General features: G+C 32.4%; 1 protein-coding gene across 1 annotated transcript; it reads left to right on the top strand.

Annotated features, from left to right (window-relative positions):
- The first annotated feature begins 909 nt into the window (after positions 1-909).
- LOC142555138 (phototropin-1-like) lies at positions 910-16,983 on the top strand. The gene is given in 23 exon segments (XM_075665840.1): positions 910-1,516; positions 2,854-3,028; positions 3,826-4,008; positions 6,270-6,361; positions 6,460-6,745; positions 7,017-7,266; positions 7,352-7,422; positions 7,500-7,656; positions 7,751-7,855; positions 7,998-8,057; positions 8,151-8,240; positions 8,348-8,424; positions 8,520-8,604; positions 8,702-8,792; positions 8,889-8,991; positions 9,121-9,170; positions 9,265-9,371; positions 9,478-9,600; positions 10,236-10,287; positions 12,704-12,816; positions 14,603-14,743; positions 15,668-15,760; positions 16,943-16,983. Coding segments are annotated over 22 exon segments (3,036 nt in total). The 5' UTR covers positions 910-981; the 3' UTR covers positions 15,758-15,760; positions 16,943-16,983.
- Positions 16,984-19,711: the final 2,728 nt, after the last annotated feature.

The following is a 19,711-nucleotide window of genomic DNA, read 5'->3' as shown; positions in this document are numbered from 1 at the left end:
AAATATATAATTTTTAACTCTCATAAATATATAATTAATACTAATGTTAACATTAATTATAATTATATTGTTAAATTTATAAATAAATAGTAAACAAAAAGAATATTATAAGAATATACTTTTTGGTGTAAGATTTGAAGTAAATGAGTTGGAGATGAATGTTATATTTGGTGCAGGAACTGCACTATTTTGGTGCAGAAACTGCACCAAAATAGATTTATGTGTTGGAGATGACCTAAGGATCCATGCATAAAAAAAAAATCCATCAAAGGAAGGGAGACGGGTGGAAGACATAAAATATTGTTTTTTATTGATAAAATTGTAATTTTGATCCCACATGTTAGTCTTTTTACAATTTGATCTTCTATGTTGGCTATTTTAGTCTTTTCATCTTTTTTTTTTTTAATTTTAGTCATTCTTCTATATTGATACTAGTGTGACACCGATGAGGTGGTGATGTGGAGATGACACAACGTTGAAATTTCTAGTACTATACTAGCATTCTCGATAAAAAAAAAAAAACATATAAGTTGCTCCTCAAGATCCAATAGATGGCTCCAATACAATTGTACTTTTGACTCACATACCACTTATTTTTTGGTGTTTTAATTGATAACCATCTTTAATACAATTCTGTTACTCCTTAGATGTGGACTACACAAATATGATTATGCATAATAGGATACAATAACAACATATATATTAGGTGTATATATTATATATATATATATATATATATATATATATATATAGTCATGCAAGCTCTGATTAGTTTCTAAGATGCAATCAAACTATATATGCATGTACTCGAGTCTTCACAAGTTTTATGTCGGTAGCACCAAGGTGAAATTCCCATTTTCTCCCTCCAATAAGATTTTATATTAATAAATTTCTGAAAAAATGTCACCCACCTTATCTTGACCTCACATACTATTTTATCCGAAGTTAGTACACAACAAAGTGCCATTTTCATGCACAAACATGGAATCATCCGAGCAAAGTTCACGCCACAAGACACCATCTTTGATTCCCCCTTTTCCCAGGGATTCCAGAGGATCCCTCGAGGTCTTCAATCCCTCTTCTTATCCTTCCAGGACCACCAATCCTCCCCGCCAATCTTGGACCACTCGGACTAACAATCCCGACGACGACGCCGCCGCCCCCCATGCTGAAGGAATCACATCATGGTTGGCCCTCAAGGAGACTACTGTTACTCCTCCACCGCTGCCTCAGCACCACATCCATGCCCCTCCGTTGGCTTCCAAGACTATAGCGGAGATATTCAGTGACCACGACAGTGTTAAGTCTCCGGCGAAGTCCCCCGGAGAGGTTGGTGCGGCGGCACAAAGGGCAGCGGAGTGGGGGTTGGTGCTGAAGACTGATGAGGAAACTGGTAAGCCGCAAGGAGTTAAGGTTAGGACCTCAGGTGAGGAACCGAACAGAAAATCCGGGAATCCGAGGAGGGATTCCGGTAACTCTATCCGGACCTCAGGAGATTCCACAGATGACGGAGCAGGTTCGATTCAATTCTATGAAATTTGTTTTCTGTTGTGTGTGTCTCTCGAAAAATGTTTCAAATTTGATTCTAAGATTCATCAAAATAGTTTGTTCAAAAAAAAAAAAAAAAACCGAGTAAGAATTTGATGTATAAATATATTTCTTGAATATCATGAATTGAGACGTTCTTGATCACTACAGTTGAGTACGTATACTGTGGTCTAAGCACAAAATCTCATTCATATCATCATATGGATTCACTTTTAATTCACGCATATACTTATTACGTATATTGTTATTATAATTTTTAAGATGAAGGAGTAGTTTACTATTCTCGGTTTTCGAACTCGAGAAATCGTTTCAAACTTAATTTTGAAGATACATATACTAGGTATTTAGAGTATTTTTTCCTCTAATAAATAAGTATGTATGTAAAATAAATTTATTTTTAACAATATTTTGTTTGTATTTAATTTGATTGCATGAATAGTTATTTGTGTTTTTAAGTTTTTTTAATGATTTTTTTTGTTTGAATTATTTGTTTCTATTTTTTTAAAAAAATTGTGATCTTTTTTTGAAGGTATACTTTTGTATAAACAAAATTATGAAACATCCGAAGCAGAGATACATCCAGAAAATGGAGGTTTGTGGGGAATTTTTATTTTTTTTACAAACTTTTAGTAGAGCAAGAGCAAATATTAAGAGGAAATTGAAAAAATATAATTATTTTTAGATCTCTGGTCGATGAAATCAAAAAATCGAGAACGGTCGCATTTACACACCCTCCGTTGGGTCCGTCCCGGGTCCAAAGTTAATTAGTATAGATACATGCGCATAGGAAAAAGGATAAAATATATTGGCGAACCGTTCATTGGTCCCATCCTTTGCTAGCACGTTCTTAGATAGTAACATTTAGGAATCCAAGCATTATTGTCATCAGTCATATGCAATTCCAAAACTTTTTAAAATGAAGTTTTGCTATAATGGAAATAAAATTTTATAGGGTAAAATTAAATCAGACTTCAGATATATTTATTTAAAGAAATTTATAATTCATCATGATCTCAACAAGATCTTCGGTCCGACACTCAATTGTAACAAACTCTCTCCCAACTAAAAACATACAGTGCCCAGATCAAATTCTTCTATCTAAATGGAACCTAATATCAGATGGTACAATGATCTTTTCTTTTTTTAATTCATATATCAAAATTGTAATGTAGTCTCTCGCTATTTATTATAATTATATTTTGATCTTCAATGCGTCGATACACTAGTATTAATGAATTATCAACGTCCTCGTTAGAAATTTGTTTGCCATAGTTGATTGTGTAAGCAAAAGAAGAATTATTTTAGGGAAAGAGAGGGGTTTCCCAAGAGTATCCGAGGACATTAAGGATGCATTGTCGACATTTCAACAAACATTTGTGGTGTCTGATGCGACCAAACCAGATTACCCAATAATGTATGCAAGCGCTGGATTTTTCAAGATGACAGGCTACACTGCTAAGGAAGTCATTGGTAGGAATTGGTAAGTGTATATTTTAATGCTTATACAATATTCTTTTTTTTTTAATTATTATTTTTCAATTTTATTAGGGTTTTTTTTCCTTCTTTTTTCTATGACCAAAGCTGACTCTTTTTTTTTTTTAACTCGAATTATTCATTTTTTTGGTCCATGGAAAAATGACGAGGTAATTATAATTTGCGACCCTATTATTTAACTCGTTTTAGGGATAGTTAGCAAAATAATCTGAGTCGAACATTTTTGAAAACTAAATTCTTATAATTTGATGTTGAAAACACGATTTTGTGAAGAAATTGTGAAGGTTCTTACTAAATAATGAATGTTGAGTGGTCACATCTATGACATTTTTCCTACTAATAATGTCAATTCATAATTCAACAAGAAAAGCCCCATATGTTTATGATATACTTGTTCACAATTGTGACACATCAAGCAGCACAAAGCCACTTGAATAGTTGAATTAATTCATTACTTTCTTTTTCTTTTTTTTATTACAACACACGCGGGGAGAGAGATCGAACCCAATAAACCGGTTAATCCGGCAGGGGTGCCCGGTCTCAATTAATGACTTTTGAATCTCGAACAAATTTTTTTTTTTCCATTACAAGATTTTTTTGGATTTTGTTTGGACAAATTAACCTTCAAATATATGATAAAAAAATAATATTATATGTCGAAATCTTGGTAAAAAAAAATACTGATAAACAACACGACAATGAGTCGGGTACAATATTTTCATAGAAATTGACATACTTGGCGGTCGAGAGGGGCATTTACGACATTTTTGGTTGCGGGTTCAGTCGATTTTTGCAGGGGAAGGATACAGATCCAGAAGATGTTGCAAAGATAAGGGAGGCATTACAAAGGGGATCAAGTTGGTGTGGTAGATTGCTTAATTACAAGAAGGATGGGAGTTCCTTTTGGAATTTGCTCACTATTTCACCAATCAAGGATGAAACTGGAAAAGTCCTCAAATACATTGGGTAATAACTCGTTTCTTTCAATTCTTTTCAGATTATAAAGTACCAAAAATTTTCTTGAAAATATCAGATCGAACCCGAGATAAATAGTTAAAATATTATATATTGGATGAAACACAATTAACCAATATAAATCGTAGTTGGATTTGATACAATATGTTTCACATTATCTAACATAAAAATTTAAACATACTTTTTAAAATGTGTGTGTGTATATATATATATATATATATATAACAAGAAAGAAGTGAAAAGATAGCATAGCTAAATTGTATTAAAGGTGAAATCGACAGTTTTAAATGCATAGACGTTTTACTAAAATCAGCATAGTAGTTAGCGGTCAAGGAAACCCAATAATTTCAATACTAAGCAAAATTTAATATTATGGTTTAAAAATTGAGATTTATATATAGTATTTGATGTTTGGAAATTATGAGTTTAGTTTGGAGAGTTCCAATTAAATATAGGAATTGTTCACCATCATTTAGAAATATTTTGTACGAATTGGATCGGGTAAAACCCGACTCTTACCTATCATGAAAAATAATACTTTTGGAATAAAAAGTAATATTTTTTCATAAATTGGATCGGATAAAAAGATATGTCTTATAAGATTAACTCGTGAGACAGTCTCACAAGAGCTCTTGAGAGGAAGTATGAAGTTGTTATTATTATTATTATTATTATTGTTATTTTGGGATGATGTTTAAAGTGAGTCTCGAACTGAAGACCTTATTCTAAATTGGAACTTCGAGTGTCATTTGGCTAAGAGGTCGATGGCAAAATTAGGTACACAAAACTCTTGTGAGATGGTATTCTGAGTTAATTTTGTGAGACAGATCTTCTATTTGGGTCATCCTTGAAAAATTATTATTTTTTATGTTAAAAATATTATTTTTATTGTAAATATGGACATGATTGATCTCTCACAGTATGTTTTTATATTGAAGCAATAAATTATGTTAGGTTTCTGAAAATTAAATATGTAGTGGATATATGGTCCCTCATAACATGCTTCAGTGGCTCTCAGAATAAATGTACCTGCAGAACATACATTCTCTCCTTATCCCATTCAATTATTTCTTCCTTTCGTACCCAAATTTCACATCATATATATATTAAGATTTTTGAGAATTGAGATAATTTATCTTTAGAATTTCCGATTTCTTAAATACAATTATTGAAATTGGTAGCATGAAAACATACACCTCTATGGTAGCAGAAGGAAATCATCTGATGAGGATCAAAAGATTATCCATAGAACCACATACCGCGTGCTCCTATATATATGAATACCGAGAACGACTCCAAAAATTCTAAATTTTATTTTACGGGAAATTTTAATTTTCGTCATGGATTTTTGTATCTTTTTGCAAGTTTAATATTTTAAATTGTCAAAATCAGGACATATACCTTTATTGACTTTTTTAGTTCTTTTTTCCGTGAGTGTTGATGTGACACTGCACAATTGAGTATCATGCCGGCGATGTTAGGTTAGTGTCACCTCCACATCATGTAAAGAAAAAAGAATTAAAATTACAAATAATAATTATGGGTTGAGAATAAATTTTGATATTATAAAAGATCATAATGACAAAGAGATAGCCATACATGATCAGAGTTATAATTTTTCCTATTTTATGAGTAGGGATGCAATTTCATGACTAGCCCTTTTCATCTAATGTCAATAATTGCGGAAAATTCTTGTTCGGAATAGGTGTATATTTTATATGAAATACCTGAGATAATTAAATATAGAGTAGGTGAGACGCTCTCACGAATCTTTATATGTGAGACGGGTTAACCCTACCGATATTCACATTAAAAATTAATACTCTTAACATAAAAAGTAATATTTTTTCATGGATGACCCAAATAAGATATCTGTCTCACAAAATACGACCCGTGAGACCGTTTCACCCAAGTTTTTGCCTTAAATATATTTTTTTTTATCCCTAATCAATATTTAGCATTTATTTTTTTTATTTCCAATAAAATTCCCACTACTAAATGCTGATCCATCTGTCCAATTTCATGGTTGAGAGTTGTTTAAAAATATTAATTTTTCTCATTAATAAATTCAAATTTCTTTCTAAAAATTGAATTTGAACTTATTTCAAATAGAAAATCTATATATCTATGTATGATCATACAATTTTCCATAAATATATTATAATAATGAATCTTTTTAAATACATGACGATATTTTGTTTAGTTATTGTTGCATAAGTATTTTTTTCCTAATATTAATTTGACTATGGCAGAATGCAAGTGGAAGTAAGCAAGCACACTGAAGGAGCCAAGGAGAAAATGACCAGACCCAATGGCCTTCCCGAGTCATTGATCCGCTATGATGGTAACATTTGTATTACATTTTTGATTCATCAACAAAGAAGTTTCTTGCTTTAAATATAATACAAACATATAATTTATTTTTTGGAAATATTTGTGAAGCCCGACAGAAGGAATTGGCCTCGAATTCGGTAACCGAGCTGGTGGATGCAATGAACAAGAAACCAAGAGTAAGGGCACTAAGCGAATCGAGTAATCGTCCTTTCATTAGAAAATCAGGCGGCGGCCGGAGCGACATGGAAATCTTTGAGGCTCCGACGAAGAAAAGTTATGACTACCCTATACACCCCCGACGACATTCTCATACCAGCTCAAGACCTTCCATGCAAAAAATTGTTGAAGTCATCGAGGATCCTCAGAAAAAAAATCGTCGCAACTCTTTCATAGAGTAAGAGTTCGACTCTTGTCTTTCTATAGCCATTGCATGAATTTTCATCCATGCATTATACATAAATGCAAACAAACACGCCCTCGATTTTTTTCGAAGTTAATGCATGTATTGCATGTATCTGGATCATAGTTATTAGAATTGCAAGCACATTTTAGACTACAAGTATCTTACAGTCTAGTCCAGAGGAGAAGTTTACACGTTGTTGAATAGTTAGATATTTTTCCTTGCATGAGTATGAACTTTTTTTATTGTGACCAAATGTACTTAGGATTTTAAAGAAAGGGCGGCTATCTACTCCTGCTGAAGACCATATTGAGCCCACTTTCGACCTGGTAGATGATGATGATAACGACGACTATGACTCTTCTTCTGAGAGTGATGATGATGGAAGGCCTCAAAGTGTTGATGACAAAGTGAGGAAGAAGGAAATGAGAAAGGGTATCGATTTAGCCACCACCCTCGAACGTATCGAGAAAAATTTTGTTATTACTGATCCACGATTGCCTGACAATCCTATAGTAAGGGCACAAATATTCGAAACTCGTGGTTATGTAATCCTGGAAATTTGATGCTAATGATAATTTTATACATGTTGTTTGTTAGATTTTTGCGTCTGATAGTTTCTTGGAGTTGACAGAGTATAGTAGAGAAGAAATCTTGGGGAAAAACTGCAGGTAAACATTTTAAGTAAAACTGGATTCTTCATTTGTCGACTTTTATGTATAATTGCTTTGCTGTGTATTCTTTACAGATTTCTTCAGGGCCCTGAAACCGATCCAGCAACGGTCCGGAAAATCAGGGAAGCCATTGATAATCAAACAGAAGTAACCGTTCAGCTTATCAACTATACGAAAACTGGCAAAAAGTTTTGGAATCTGTTCCACTTGCAGCCTATGCGAGATCAAAAGGTGATAATTTACCGGATCCTTTTCTGATTTTCGCTGATATTTCAATTGATTTACAGCTTGTGATTTCGAATATTGAATCTTTTGGTGTAAGTAGGGAGAGGTACAGTACTTTATCGGGGTGCAGCTCGATGGAAGTGAACACGTAGAGCCTCTTCATAACTGTATCCCTGAAACAACAGCCAAAGAAAGTGCGAAATTGGTATATATATTTCAACTCTCTTTTTGCTTTTCATTTTATGTCATGTAATCTCAGTGGTGCTTAAAAATAAGGTAAATTTAAGTGCATTGTCTTATTTCGATGCAAAGACAATGACATTTCTTGTTTGTTGTCTGGTTGTTAGGTGAAAGAAACAGCAGAAAATGTCGATGATGCCGTGAGAGAGCTTCCAGATGCCAACACGGTAGAGCGAAATTTATGCTTGGATTATGTTTTTTGAAAAATGTTTTTGATATCGGATCAATGATGGAACTCCCTATTTTCATTCTGCGTGCAGAAACCAGAGGATTTGTGGGTAAATCATTCGAAAACCGTCCATCCAAAGCCCCATAGGAGGGATAGTCCTTCTTGGAAAGCATTTCAAAAGGTAGGTACTATTTTATGTAAAAAATGAAAAAAAGTCCAATTTCCCCAAGTTTCTCGATCTTTTAATAATGATTTGATCCCTCGAATGTGTCGTTTTTGCTTACTCAGATTTTGGAAAATGGAGAAGAGATTGGCTTGAAACACTTCAAGCCTATAAGACCACTAGGTTCTGGTGATACCGGGAGGTGCGTTTAGCTATAAAACGAGGCTTATTGCCTCCCCATTTTCTTCTTGAGCAACATTTATATGATCGAAATAAAATTTGTTAAACCTGCTTCAGTGTGCATCTGGTAGAACTATGTGAAACTGGGCTATACTTCGCCATGAAAGCAATGGATAAGGGTGTAATGCTCAACCGAAACAAAGTACTTTTCCGATGTTCATGCATTCTAGACTGTTGTACAATCCAATATTATCCATTCTTGTCTTCAAATTTCTCGAGCTCGTTTTCGTATACTTCAGGTGCACAGGGCTTGTGCAGAAAGGGAAATATTGGATTTGTTGGATCATCCTTTTCTTCCAGCATTGTATGCTTCATTTCAGGTTGGATAAAATGAAAAGATCACCATAACAAGAACTAAAAATTTCTGTTCTAGTTTTTCTTCGAATTTTCCCGGTATTTTTTGAATCTTTGAAGCATTTTGCAGACCTAAAACTCATGTATGTTTGATAACCGATTATTGCCCTGGTGGAGAGCTCTTCCTTATTCTTGACAAACAGCCCACCAAAGTATTGAAAGAAGATGCAGTAAGGTGCATTTGATCATACTTTTATTCGAAAACAACGTAAAATATCAAACAGCAAACTTTATACCAACACATTCAAATATAACATCTACTCACCTATGATCAATTAATGTAACTAATATATATCTGTTGTAGATTTTACGCTGCAGAAGTTGTCATAGCGCTCGAGTATCTTCACTGTCAAGGTAAAACTATATTCATATATCAAAATGGAACACATAAAACATAGAAATTCCATCAATATTCTAATATGACCGAATACACATCCACTGTTTTCAGGTATAATCTACCGGGATTTAAAGCCAGAAAACATATTACTTCAGAACAACGGCCACGTTCTTTTGGCAGACTTTGATCTGTCCTGTTTAACATCTTGCAAGCCACAGGTTAATAATTCTCATCCTTGCTTTAAATATCAAACATCATTTTACGCTGTACATATTTATATGATCGATCAGTGTAAAGATATTCGGTGAACTGTGACTTGTACAGCTTCTGATTCCGGAGTCTAAGGAAAAGAAGAAGAGTAAGAAAATAAAACAGGATCCAATCTTTGTAGCCGAACCGATGAGGGCATCAAATTCTTTTGTTGGTACCGAAGAATACATAGCTCCGGTTAGTATGTTTCATGATGTAGATTTTACACTGGTTCTTGGCCAAATATTCTAGGAGATTCACTGGGTTGGCTGCGGAAACTCTTTGGATATATGTGATCTATATATATTGCGAATAGATTATGGTAGTATATTTTCGAAAACAATAGCGAGTTATAATTAAAGATTAATCACCAGAAAGGCAGAAATCCATGGGAGGTCAATCTGCATTATCAACAAACACATTCATTCATTCACCAAAAGCCACCTACACATCCTATCTACTCAGAAAACTAATCAGTGCAGCTATTAATTAAAAAAATCTACTCTTGTGTTCGAATTTTGAATTCGATTTTTCAACAACGCAAATGCTTAAATTCGAACTCAAGAGATTTCTAGTTTTAAATAACCAAGAGGCCTACAAATATTTTGTAACCCGTAGATTTCGAGATTTATAGTGCTAGTATCTCGATCGAGATAGAAAAATGCAGTGATCAAGCATCATAGTATGGTTATAATACTGCCTTATGATCAAAAAGTTCCACTCTTGTCTATATCAAATGAATTATGAATTTTCACTGATAAAATTTCTGTAACTTCTTATTTTTATTTTTATTGCTTATGATGTTTGTGCTATACCTTGCTTCTTCTAAACAGGAAATTATTACTGGAGCAGGCCATACTAGTGCAGTAGACTGGTGGGCTCTTGGTAATTTTATTCTTTCAGCATCTTTCTATATTTTAAACAGTATTTGACAGATCAATCAGTTTTCAAAGTTTTCACAACTTTTTGCATAAATATATGTCTAAAATTTATAGTATCAGAAATTTCAAATTTTCATTGTTTTGGGGAGGGCTATATTATTTAGGAAGCCTCGTTATATATGTTGGACGTGAGAATTACCTCAAAATTCATTGTTTTATCTACATAGCGACCCCTTGACGAATTTATTCAAATAAACCCTTTTAACTCAGTGGTAGAGTAACGTGTAGTAGCGCCTTCGATCGATAAAGCTTCTAGTCAAGAATGTATATAAAAAGAATTTCTTTTTTATACTTCATACTATTAGATAATCTTTTCGGAACTCTTTTTTTAGAACAAGGCAAGCCTCCAAACCTGCGCCTCTTCAAATAGCCCATAAGTGAGTAGTTGGCTTATATTTGTATGTTTCAGCCTTTCTAGTAGAGTATTCTTTCCTATTTGATCCCTTTGAATTCCATATTCGAAGTTGCGATCCAATCACATATCTTGTCACGCCCCAAAACCGAGACGCGTTATCAGCGTCGTTTAACAATTTAAAATCATGAAACTATAAGTCACGTAGTACATAAAATAGCTAAAAGTCAGTCTATTACATAAATCAGGACTGTTTTTATAGTACATAACAAAAATGCGGAATCGATAACGTAAAGGAAAATAAAACTAAAATAGATAATTGAAACTTCATATCTCGAACTTAATCACCAACCTCAAAACATATGTTATTCATCATCTTCCAATTGATCTTCACTCTCATCTGGGAGAAAACTAAATGGGTGTATGTTTGGTGATAACACTCAGCATGTGGGGGTCAATCGTACACAAGAATATCAAAATATACATATAAATGACTTCAAGGTGACATGTCGTAGAATAGGTCGTAACATGAATCCAGACTTGAGACAAACATAATTCGAAATAAGGAATCAGATCATAACTGAAACATGAACTCATCCAAGACACTGCTATTAATCTCTTTATCAATGGTATACTAATCAGTTCCTAATTGTTATTTTTCTAAGGGGGAGATGTCATATATTAGTTATTATAACTCATCATATCAAGGTCTTATCTTATCTTATCAAATTTCGGAAATTTCCTTACCACTTTTAATTCGAATCTTAACAGTGCATTTTCAAGATTTCAAAGCATAGCAAAAGAATCATGCGGAACCAAACATATACAAAATCAAAGGACATGAAACGCGCAGTGTACGATCGAGTTTTCAAAAACAAAAATATCATTATTTTAAAACATATATATAAGCTCACTTACAAAAATTTAAGTGTGCAAATTTTATAAGAAGAATATAAATACCCAAAAGTCCACTTACCTTTGGATCACACCAAAAAATGAGTGAAAATATTGAATTCTTGGATCAAATTCTAGCTTGAAGACGGGCACACCTCGGTAGCACATTGGTTCGAACCAGGCAGAACTTCAGGCAGCATTTCCTTGCTTGACTTCTCGCTTGAGTGGCACAACCTTTGGCTTGAAAATGTGGCAGAATTTTGACACCTAAACAGCTACTGAAGCTCGAATTCTGCAGCACCTAATTTATCTCACTCACTCAAAATTGTGGAATGTTTTTGTGTCTTTGTCACAACTTTGGAGGGGTTTATATAGCGGATGGAGGCAGCTGAATGAAACGTTCATCAGCCATAAAAGAGCCATTAAACTTGGTTTTTATGTCTCCCTAATCAGCCTCCTAATGGGTTCTGTCGATGCTACCTATGGGGCAGTGCCCCACAAGATCTGGGCCGTTGATTTTAAAAAATTTGATGGACCCCGCATATGAATTGGTGGACCCCGCATATATGTGGTTAAATTTGGGCCTTTGATCTTCTCATGGGGCAGTACCCCATGAGGTAGGGTGAAATATTCCCTCCCAATGGCTTATCATGATGGTAAAAGGATGGAGGTTACAAAATGGCTTTCTATCTCCCTAAATTTTTTAATTTGGATTGCTTGATGGCTACATGCATTTCAGAAATTTTATGGGAGTTACAAAGCTTTAATTTTCGAATTTTACAAGGTTTGGATGGCTTGGACAAAAGTTCTTTAATTGTGTAGAAGAGTGATTACAAATTGCATGCTCGTGTCTTCAAATTTTCGAAATATATGTACGCATTGAGATGCACTTGTCTTGAATGCCTACAAACTTTCGTCGTCTTCACACATCTCGTACTCCCCGGCTGTGAAAAGCTAGAACTACCCGTAGGGGAGTTCATATATGTCGCTGATATTCAAAATTCAAACTAAACGATTTGTATACTTCACTTAGCGAAAGCTATAGTTTTCCTTCGCGATTAAATTTGTAGATGATTTTTTGTTACGAATGTTCGATTTGTTATTTCTTTTGTAGGAATTTTGCTGTATGAAATGTTGTATGGATACACACCGTTCAGGGGAAAGACAAGGCAGAAGACGTTTGCAAACGTTCTGCACAAGGATTTAAGGTTTCCAAGAAGTAAAGAGGTGATGTTTCATCTGTTTTGAGTAAACAATTTTCATGTACAAGCATGGATAGAAAGTAGTCACTAGGAATGGGGGAGAAGCTAGGATTCAAAAGTAACTGGGACTGGTAGGTTCGGTTCGTTTAAACCGAACCTAATTTTCTAAAATCGAATTAACCGAACTTTTTTTCGACAAACCGAACTGACTAAACTTTGTTACGAAAATGGAAGAAACCAAACCGGAAAAAAGTTATATCGGTCGGTAACACAATTAACCAAAATTTTAGACTTTTTTAAAAAAAAAAACAAATTTTTAAATAAAAAAATGTAATATAAAAATTGATTAAATAAATTAAAATTTTATTTATTAAAACAAATATTTTTAACTCTAGTTCTATTGTTAAATAAATTTTATTAGAAATTTGTAATATCTATATTCTTATAAACTTTATTAAAGTTTTTGACAATATTAATTTTTTTTATAAAAGTTCGATTTGTTCAGTTAACCTAAGTTTTATATTAAAAACTTGAACTGAACCGAAACTAACCGATATCTTAAAAAATTTAAACCAAACTTTTGAATAAACCGAACTATTTTCAAAGTAATTCATTTCGGTTTGTTATTTTGGTTGAATCCGATATTTTGTTCACCCATAGACTGTAATTGATGTTTGCTCATTATTTGTTGATGTCTGCTCTTTTCGTTTAAAAATAACTTCATAGCTTTTCTTTTCTTCATTCTCTAAGTCATAATTATTTAATTTTCGTTTATTCTAACTAGAAAAATCGCAATATAAGCTCAATAATAATTGCACATCAATAATCATCAAACATTTCAACCAACTGATTATTATACCAAAAATCCGCAACAATAAATTTTTAGGCTAAAAATTCAAACTCCAAAATTCATATATCACAAGTCAATATTATTGCAACTCAAACAATCATAACTAAATATTTGGTATAATTTGACAGTTGTCAAATTTTTACCTCAAAGTCGCATAATTTCAAAACATACGACAATAAACCAATCAATAGACAGTAATGAAGTATGATTTGTAGGAGTTGTTCTGTTTTAAATTTTTAAACATGAGGCTGAAAAAAATAAAAATTTAAAAAATTTCTTTTATTTTCAATATGAGTTGAAAAAAATTTAAAAATTAAAATTACTGGTGGAGATAGAGCCCACCCAACCCAAGGGTGGCTCCACCCCGGCGAGGAAGCCCCTTGGATTGTGCTATATTTCTACTAATTTATGAAGGTCGAACCTATTATAGTACCATTTTGGTACGTCAAAAAATTCTCTCATGTTGTCCTAATTAATGTTATTCATCATATTTGAAAATTTAATTTGATTGTTATTCATCATATTTGAAAATTTAATTTGATTGTTATTCATCATATTTGAAAATTTAATTTTCCTCCTTCAATATTGTTTTGGCCGGGTAAACCACTTTTCATTCCATTTTTCTATCATCGTACATCTATTTCATCATATAAATTGATGTAATCCGAGTTAGAAAAATGATATAATCTTAAGACCATCGATCACACACAACGTGTATGTCACTCTTACTAGTATATATATACATATATATAAATTTGATGTAATCCGAGTTTAAAAAAAAATGATATAATCTTGAGACTACTGATCACATACAATGTGGATGTCTCTCTTACTAGTGTGTGTGTGTGTGTGTGTGTTTATATATATATATATATATATATATATATATATATAGACGAAATTAGTGAAGCAAACAAGCACATTTTAACAAATTTTTTCTATGAACGCATGCATGCAACAGGTTAGTCTCCAAGTAAAACAGTTGATGTATCGATTATTGCACAGAGATCCCAAAAACAGGTTAGGATCAAGAGAAGGGGCTAATGAACTCAAGCAACATCCATTCTTCCGTGGGATCAATTGGGCTCTTATTCGTTGCACGGTAATAATTCCCTCTCTCTCTATATCTATATCTATATCTATATCTATATCTATATCTATATCTAAATGCATGAATTGGTAAATTGAAATAATATTATCAAGAGGTTTTGGTAGACCCAACCTTGGTTTCTTGAAACTACAAATGATCGAAACTGGAACTGTCTCTCAAAAACCTTTTTACCGAACCGGAACTGAGGTTTTATGGTTAGATTCTGGTTCATTTAGTGTTAAACTTTTAAGGTCTTTGTCATATATATACACAATATAATTTATACAACTAAAATTCATAATTTATATAAATTAAAATATGAACTTACTTTAATTAATGTTTAGTGAAAATTACAATAATCATGATATTTTATGAAATATTTAACTTCAATTAGTTTGATTAAATCACCATTTATATCATTAATTCTTTCTTTCCTATTAAAATTTAATTGTTTAAAGTGAAACTGTCATGAACTGGAATGAGAACTGTACCTAAGCAGTTTTGTTATGATTCCACCTTTTATTGGAATCCGAACGGCCGATTTTGGAACCATAGTCAGGCCTAAGTTTCAGATTCGGACTCAGCGACGGTAGTTAAAGAAGATCTAGCGACGATTCAGTTAATTGTCGTTGAACTCAGCAACAGTCTTTAAAAATGAAACGGTTTTCGTTCCTAGTCATAGGGACCTAGTTAAGAAACCTTCCACGGAGGGTAAAACCGTAGTTGATAAGTTAATAATGACCATCTTTTTTCTTTTTTTGTAGTGGCTTGAACACTTTATGAATTGGTTTAATTCTTTGAATGTAGGTGTTTTTTTGGTTGCTCTATGATCTTAGAAATTGATAATTTTTAAATATTTTAATGTATTAGATATTTAACGACTAAGAAATCTTATATGATATTTTTATCTAACATTTTTCTGATTAAATTTTTCAGAATCCTCCTACTCTGGATGTTCCCCTATTCGAGGAGGAACAGAAAGATGTCGATCCTGGGTTGGATGATTTGCAAAAAAATGTGTTTTGAAAGGTAATTCCTCTTCATTCATCTAATTTAAAAGTTAATTAATAAGTTTCATTTAAGTTGTCTCCTTGTCCTCTTGGACCTTTCTTTTGCGAGTAGGTTTTTTGTGAGACAGTCTCACGAATTTTTATATGTGAAACGGGTCACTCTACCGATATTCACAATAAAAAGTAATACTCGTAGCATAAAAAGTAATATTTTTTCATGGATGACCCAAATTAGAAATCGGTTTCACAAAATACGACCCGTGAAACCGTCTCACACGAGTTTTTGTCTTTTTTTGGACATCATATAAACTGGGAAAATAATTTTTTTGATCGGTTAATTTTTCAACCTTGGATTTTGATCCATTATGTTTTCTAACTTTGATTTTGGTATACTAAATTTTAATTTTTAGTTATTTGGGTCCAATTTTTAACGTATCCTGGATAAGTCGACAATTTTCGTTGTCAAGTTAGAATTTTTCAGTATCACGTCTTATTTTTTGGAGCCATGTTGGCACTCTGACGACTTTGGACATAAGGTCAAAAAAAATAAAACTTAGTGTACCACCAAAATTTGAAAACTTGGTGAACTAAAGAGTTATTTTCCCTATTAAATTTTTACTCAACTTTTAGCCCCCTCTAGAGTTACGTTTGAACAAATTTTGATAATTAAAACTTTACATACAATCTTAATCTTTTTGTTCTTGTGTTTGGTAGGGTTTTTCTATTTTGAAACAAAATTATACATGAAATGTAACCATTAAACATATATTTTCTATCACTCTACGCTATGTTTAAATCGAGTCATTTTAAATTCATGACTTCAAATATACTTTGATTTTTATGATAAATTTCATAGGATACATTAGGATGAAATTATTTGAATTTGCGTGCATTTGGATTCCATTGTATTTGATTCATACGAAATACAAGATTTCAAATTTATGCAAGATTTCAAGAGGATCTTAAAAGAGCATTGGATCCGAATCTTAGATTTGAAAATTTTCTACTTCAAATCGTTCAATCTAAATACACCTTATTTCAATTTCACCTATGAGAAATTGAGTATTAATTATATTCTCAACTTTTGTATCTTTTGAAATCCATATATACTTCAAATTACTCGCCAAATCAAATTTTTCATCCAAACTAATTTGGTAATTTTTGACCAGATAAACTAAAACTAAATGCATATTATTATTAGGATTGAAATTCAATGGACTCAACACATGGAAATCAATAAATCCAGCAACGGCTTCCCGGGTGAAATCGAAGCTTCTGCCACCTTCAATAGTTGTAGTAGTGTGAATTTATGTATCATATGGTTTTATCAATAATACTATTGTAAAAATTGTGTGATGCGAATCCGGTTACCCAAGAAAAGCAATCACGAACTAGATCCAGTTGCGCCCTTGATTCAATGAACAACATTATTTCTTTAATCCCTGATCTTTAATATTTGAAAACAAGTAACATGTATTCGCCCCTAAATCATGTGGTTTATTAATAAATAACGCAGTCGTTTGGTCGAATTATGGCTCTGAGTCTGGATTGAGTGATTCGGAATATGGGGATATTAATAAATCAATAGATTTCAAATGACTATATTTTTGGAGAATTTGTAATCCACTGCATCTATATATTAAAATGTTCAAAATAAGATGAAGTAATTTCAAATCCATTGAATCCAAAAGCATATAAAATATGATATATTTAGATAATGAATTTCAAATATTTTAATCCAAACGCATCTCTAAAGTTTACTTTGGTTGAACAATGAAATATGTAATTGATTTGTTATCTTCACCCTGTGTAGCATCTATCCTTCACCATGTGTTTTACATCTGGTGGATGATAGAATAACATGTTGTTGTGTGATGCGAATCCGGTTACCCAAGAAAAGCAATCACGAACTAGATCCAGTTGCGCCCTTGATTCAATGAACAACATTATTTCTTTAATCCCTGATCTTTAATATTTGAAAACAAGTAACATGTATTCGCCCCTAAATCATGTGGTTTATTAATAAATAACGCAGTCGTTTGGTCGAATTATGGCTCTGAGTTGGACCATTTTTTTCCAAAAAGTACCCAAAATGGAGCTTGTAGATAAACATATGGATTTAAAACATATCGAGATGATTCTAGAACAATTGACGGAATCGAATTTGGAATTTCATGCGAAAAGTTATAGGCTATACGAAATTTTCCTAAAACGGAAAAAACGCGATTTCGGAAGCCTAATGAATTTTTTAAAAAAATTTCCCCCTACTAAATTATGAACTTGGCGTCTCTGATACTACTTAAATGTCATACCCCGAGCCCAGGATTAGTGGACACCAGCATTGTTTTACAACCGCTCAATTGAAAACAAGCATTGTGGTACAGTATAAACCAAAACCAGTTTTTTTACTCATAATCAATCATAAAATTTTCTATACAACATAAATTTTTAAAGTTATAAAATATGCGGAATCATTTACAACGAGAAATCAAATAAAAATTAAAACAAACATAAACTAAATTAACTCTTTTTTTTTTCATCCATCACTAGGACCAAACTGATCATGTTCTTTTCCTCTATCTAATCTTTGGACTTATATGAGAGTGAGGGTAAGTGATGAATGATATGGTTGGAACTCAGCAAGTGGGGGCAGTTCGATCACATACATAAAAAACACACATGATTTTCGAAAACAACATATCATGCATAACATAATTCATATGACATATCATCACCATAAACATAAGTATATCTTGGCCTAGGCACTGAAATGCATCTACTTTCCATAATTTACTGATATCAGTCCCTAATTTTTAATCTTTTAAGAGGGCGACACCATATAACGATTACAATCTCACCGTGTAAAAGGCATAAACATATCTCATATTGGTGTTCTCACCCATATTCATTTGAATCCTCACAGTACCAAAACATAGAACATACGATAATCGTATCAAGAAGGGATATAAGAAGAATTGTGCTCTACCGAAAACTTTCAAAAATGAAACAAGGTACAACTGAAATTATACTTTTAAAACAATCTCACTTACCTAAGAACGATTTCGATGCTAGAATATTTGAATCCTCCTTAGATCTGGAGTGCAACAGAGCTTCGATACTGGAACTTGGAGAGCAAATCTCGAAATTATTGAGAACGTTAGAGAGCAACTTTCGAAATTTGGGGAAATTTTCAGGTGTGATTTTCGAATGGGAGGCTACTCCTATTTATATGGGCTGACTACTATCATGGTCGTGTATTGTCTTCGTGTTTAAAATTTTGAATTAAACATTGAATCTAGGATAATTTATCTTCTCTTATCTATCTCCTTAAATAGATTTTCGAAATTATACATTTGCTAGGCCTGGAAACTTGAAATCTAGACCTAATTTTCCAGCATCTGATAGATCTTTTATTCTGTAGTATAACTTTTATGCCCTTAAATTTTCGAATTTTTTTCCTTTATATAAATTCGGATTTTTTCGATCATTTACCTTAATAATGGACTCTTGATTTTCTTGAAATCTTGGTATGTAAACTTTTGAATTTTCATGCATGCATTTCCTTATCGTGTAGATTTTAATCTATTTTCCTGATCTACCTTTATTTTCGAAAATTATATTTATATATATAATATACACATGAAAATTTTGAAAATTTAATATTGCATTATCCTCTTGCTTGATCTCCCTTTTATCTTGATCCATATATGTATCAATATTGTCTTAAATATTATACTTTTATCTTGTTTTTATTCCCGAATTTTGAAATTATATCCCACGATTTTCGAAATACACATTTTAATATCATATATCTCTTTATTTTAATTTTTGGATCTAGATCTATTTATTTATCCCAAAAAAACTCAAAATATAGGCTTATCATCAAGTTTCGAATTCCATGAATTTTTGTACACAATGATTTAATCATCACATAGAACTTTAGATAGTCTAGATAATCTCACTTACGAGC

Source organism: Primulina tabacum, chromosome 9 (assembly GCF_025594145.1).
Source record: "Primulina tabacum isolate GXHZ01 chromosome 9, ASM2559414v2, whole genome shotgun sequence".
In the NCBI taxonomy this organism is placed as follows: domain Eukaryota; kingdom Viridiplantae; phylum Streptophyta; class Magnoliopsida; order Lamiales; family Gesneriaceae; genus Primulina; species Primulina tabacum.
The sequence above is the reverse complement of the archived record's forward strand: the minus strand, read 5'-3'. Positions and strand labels throughout refer to the sequence as shown.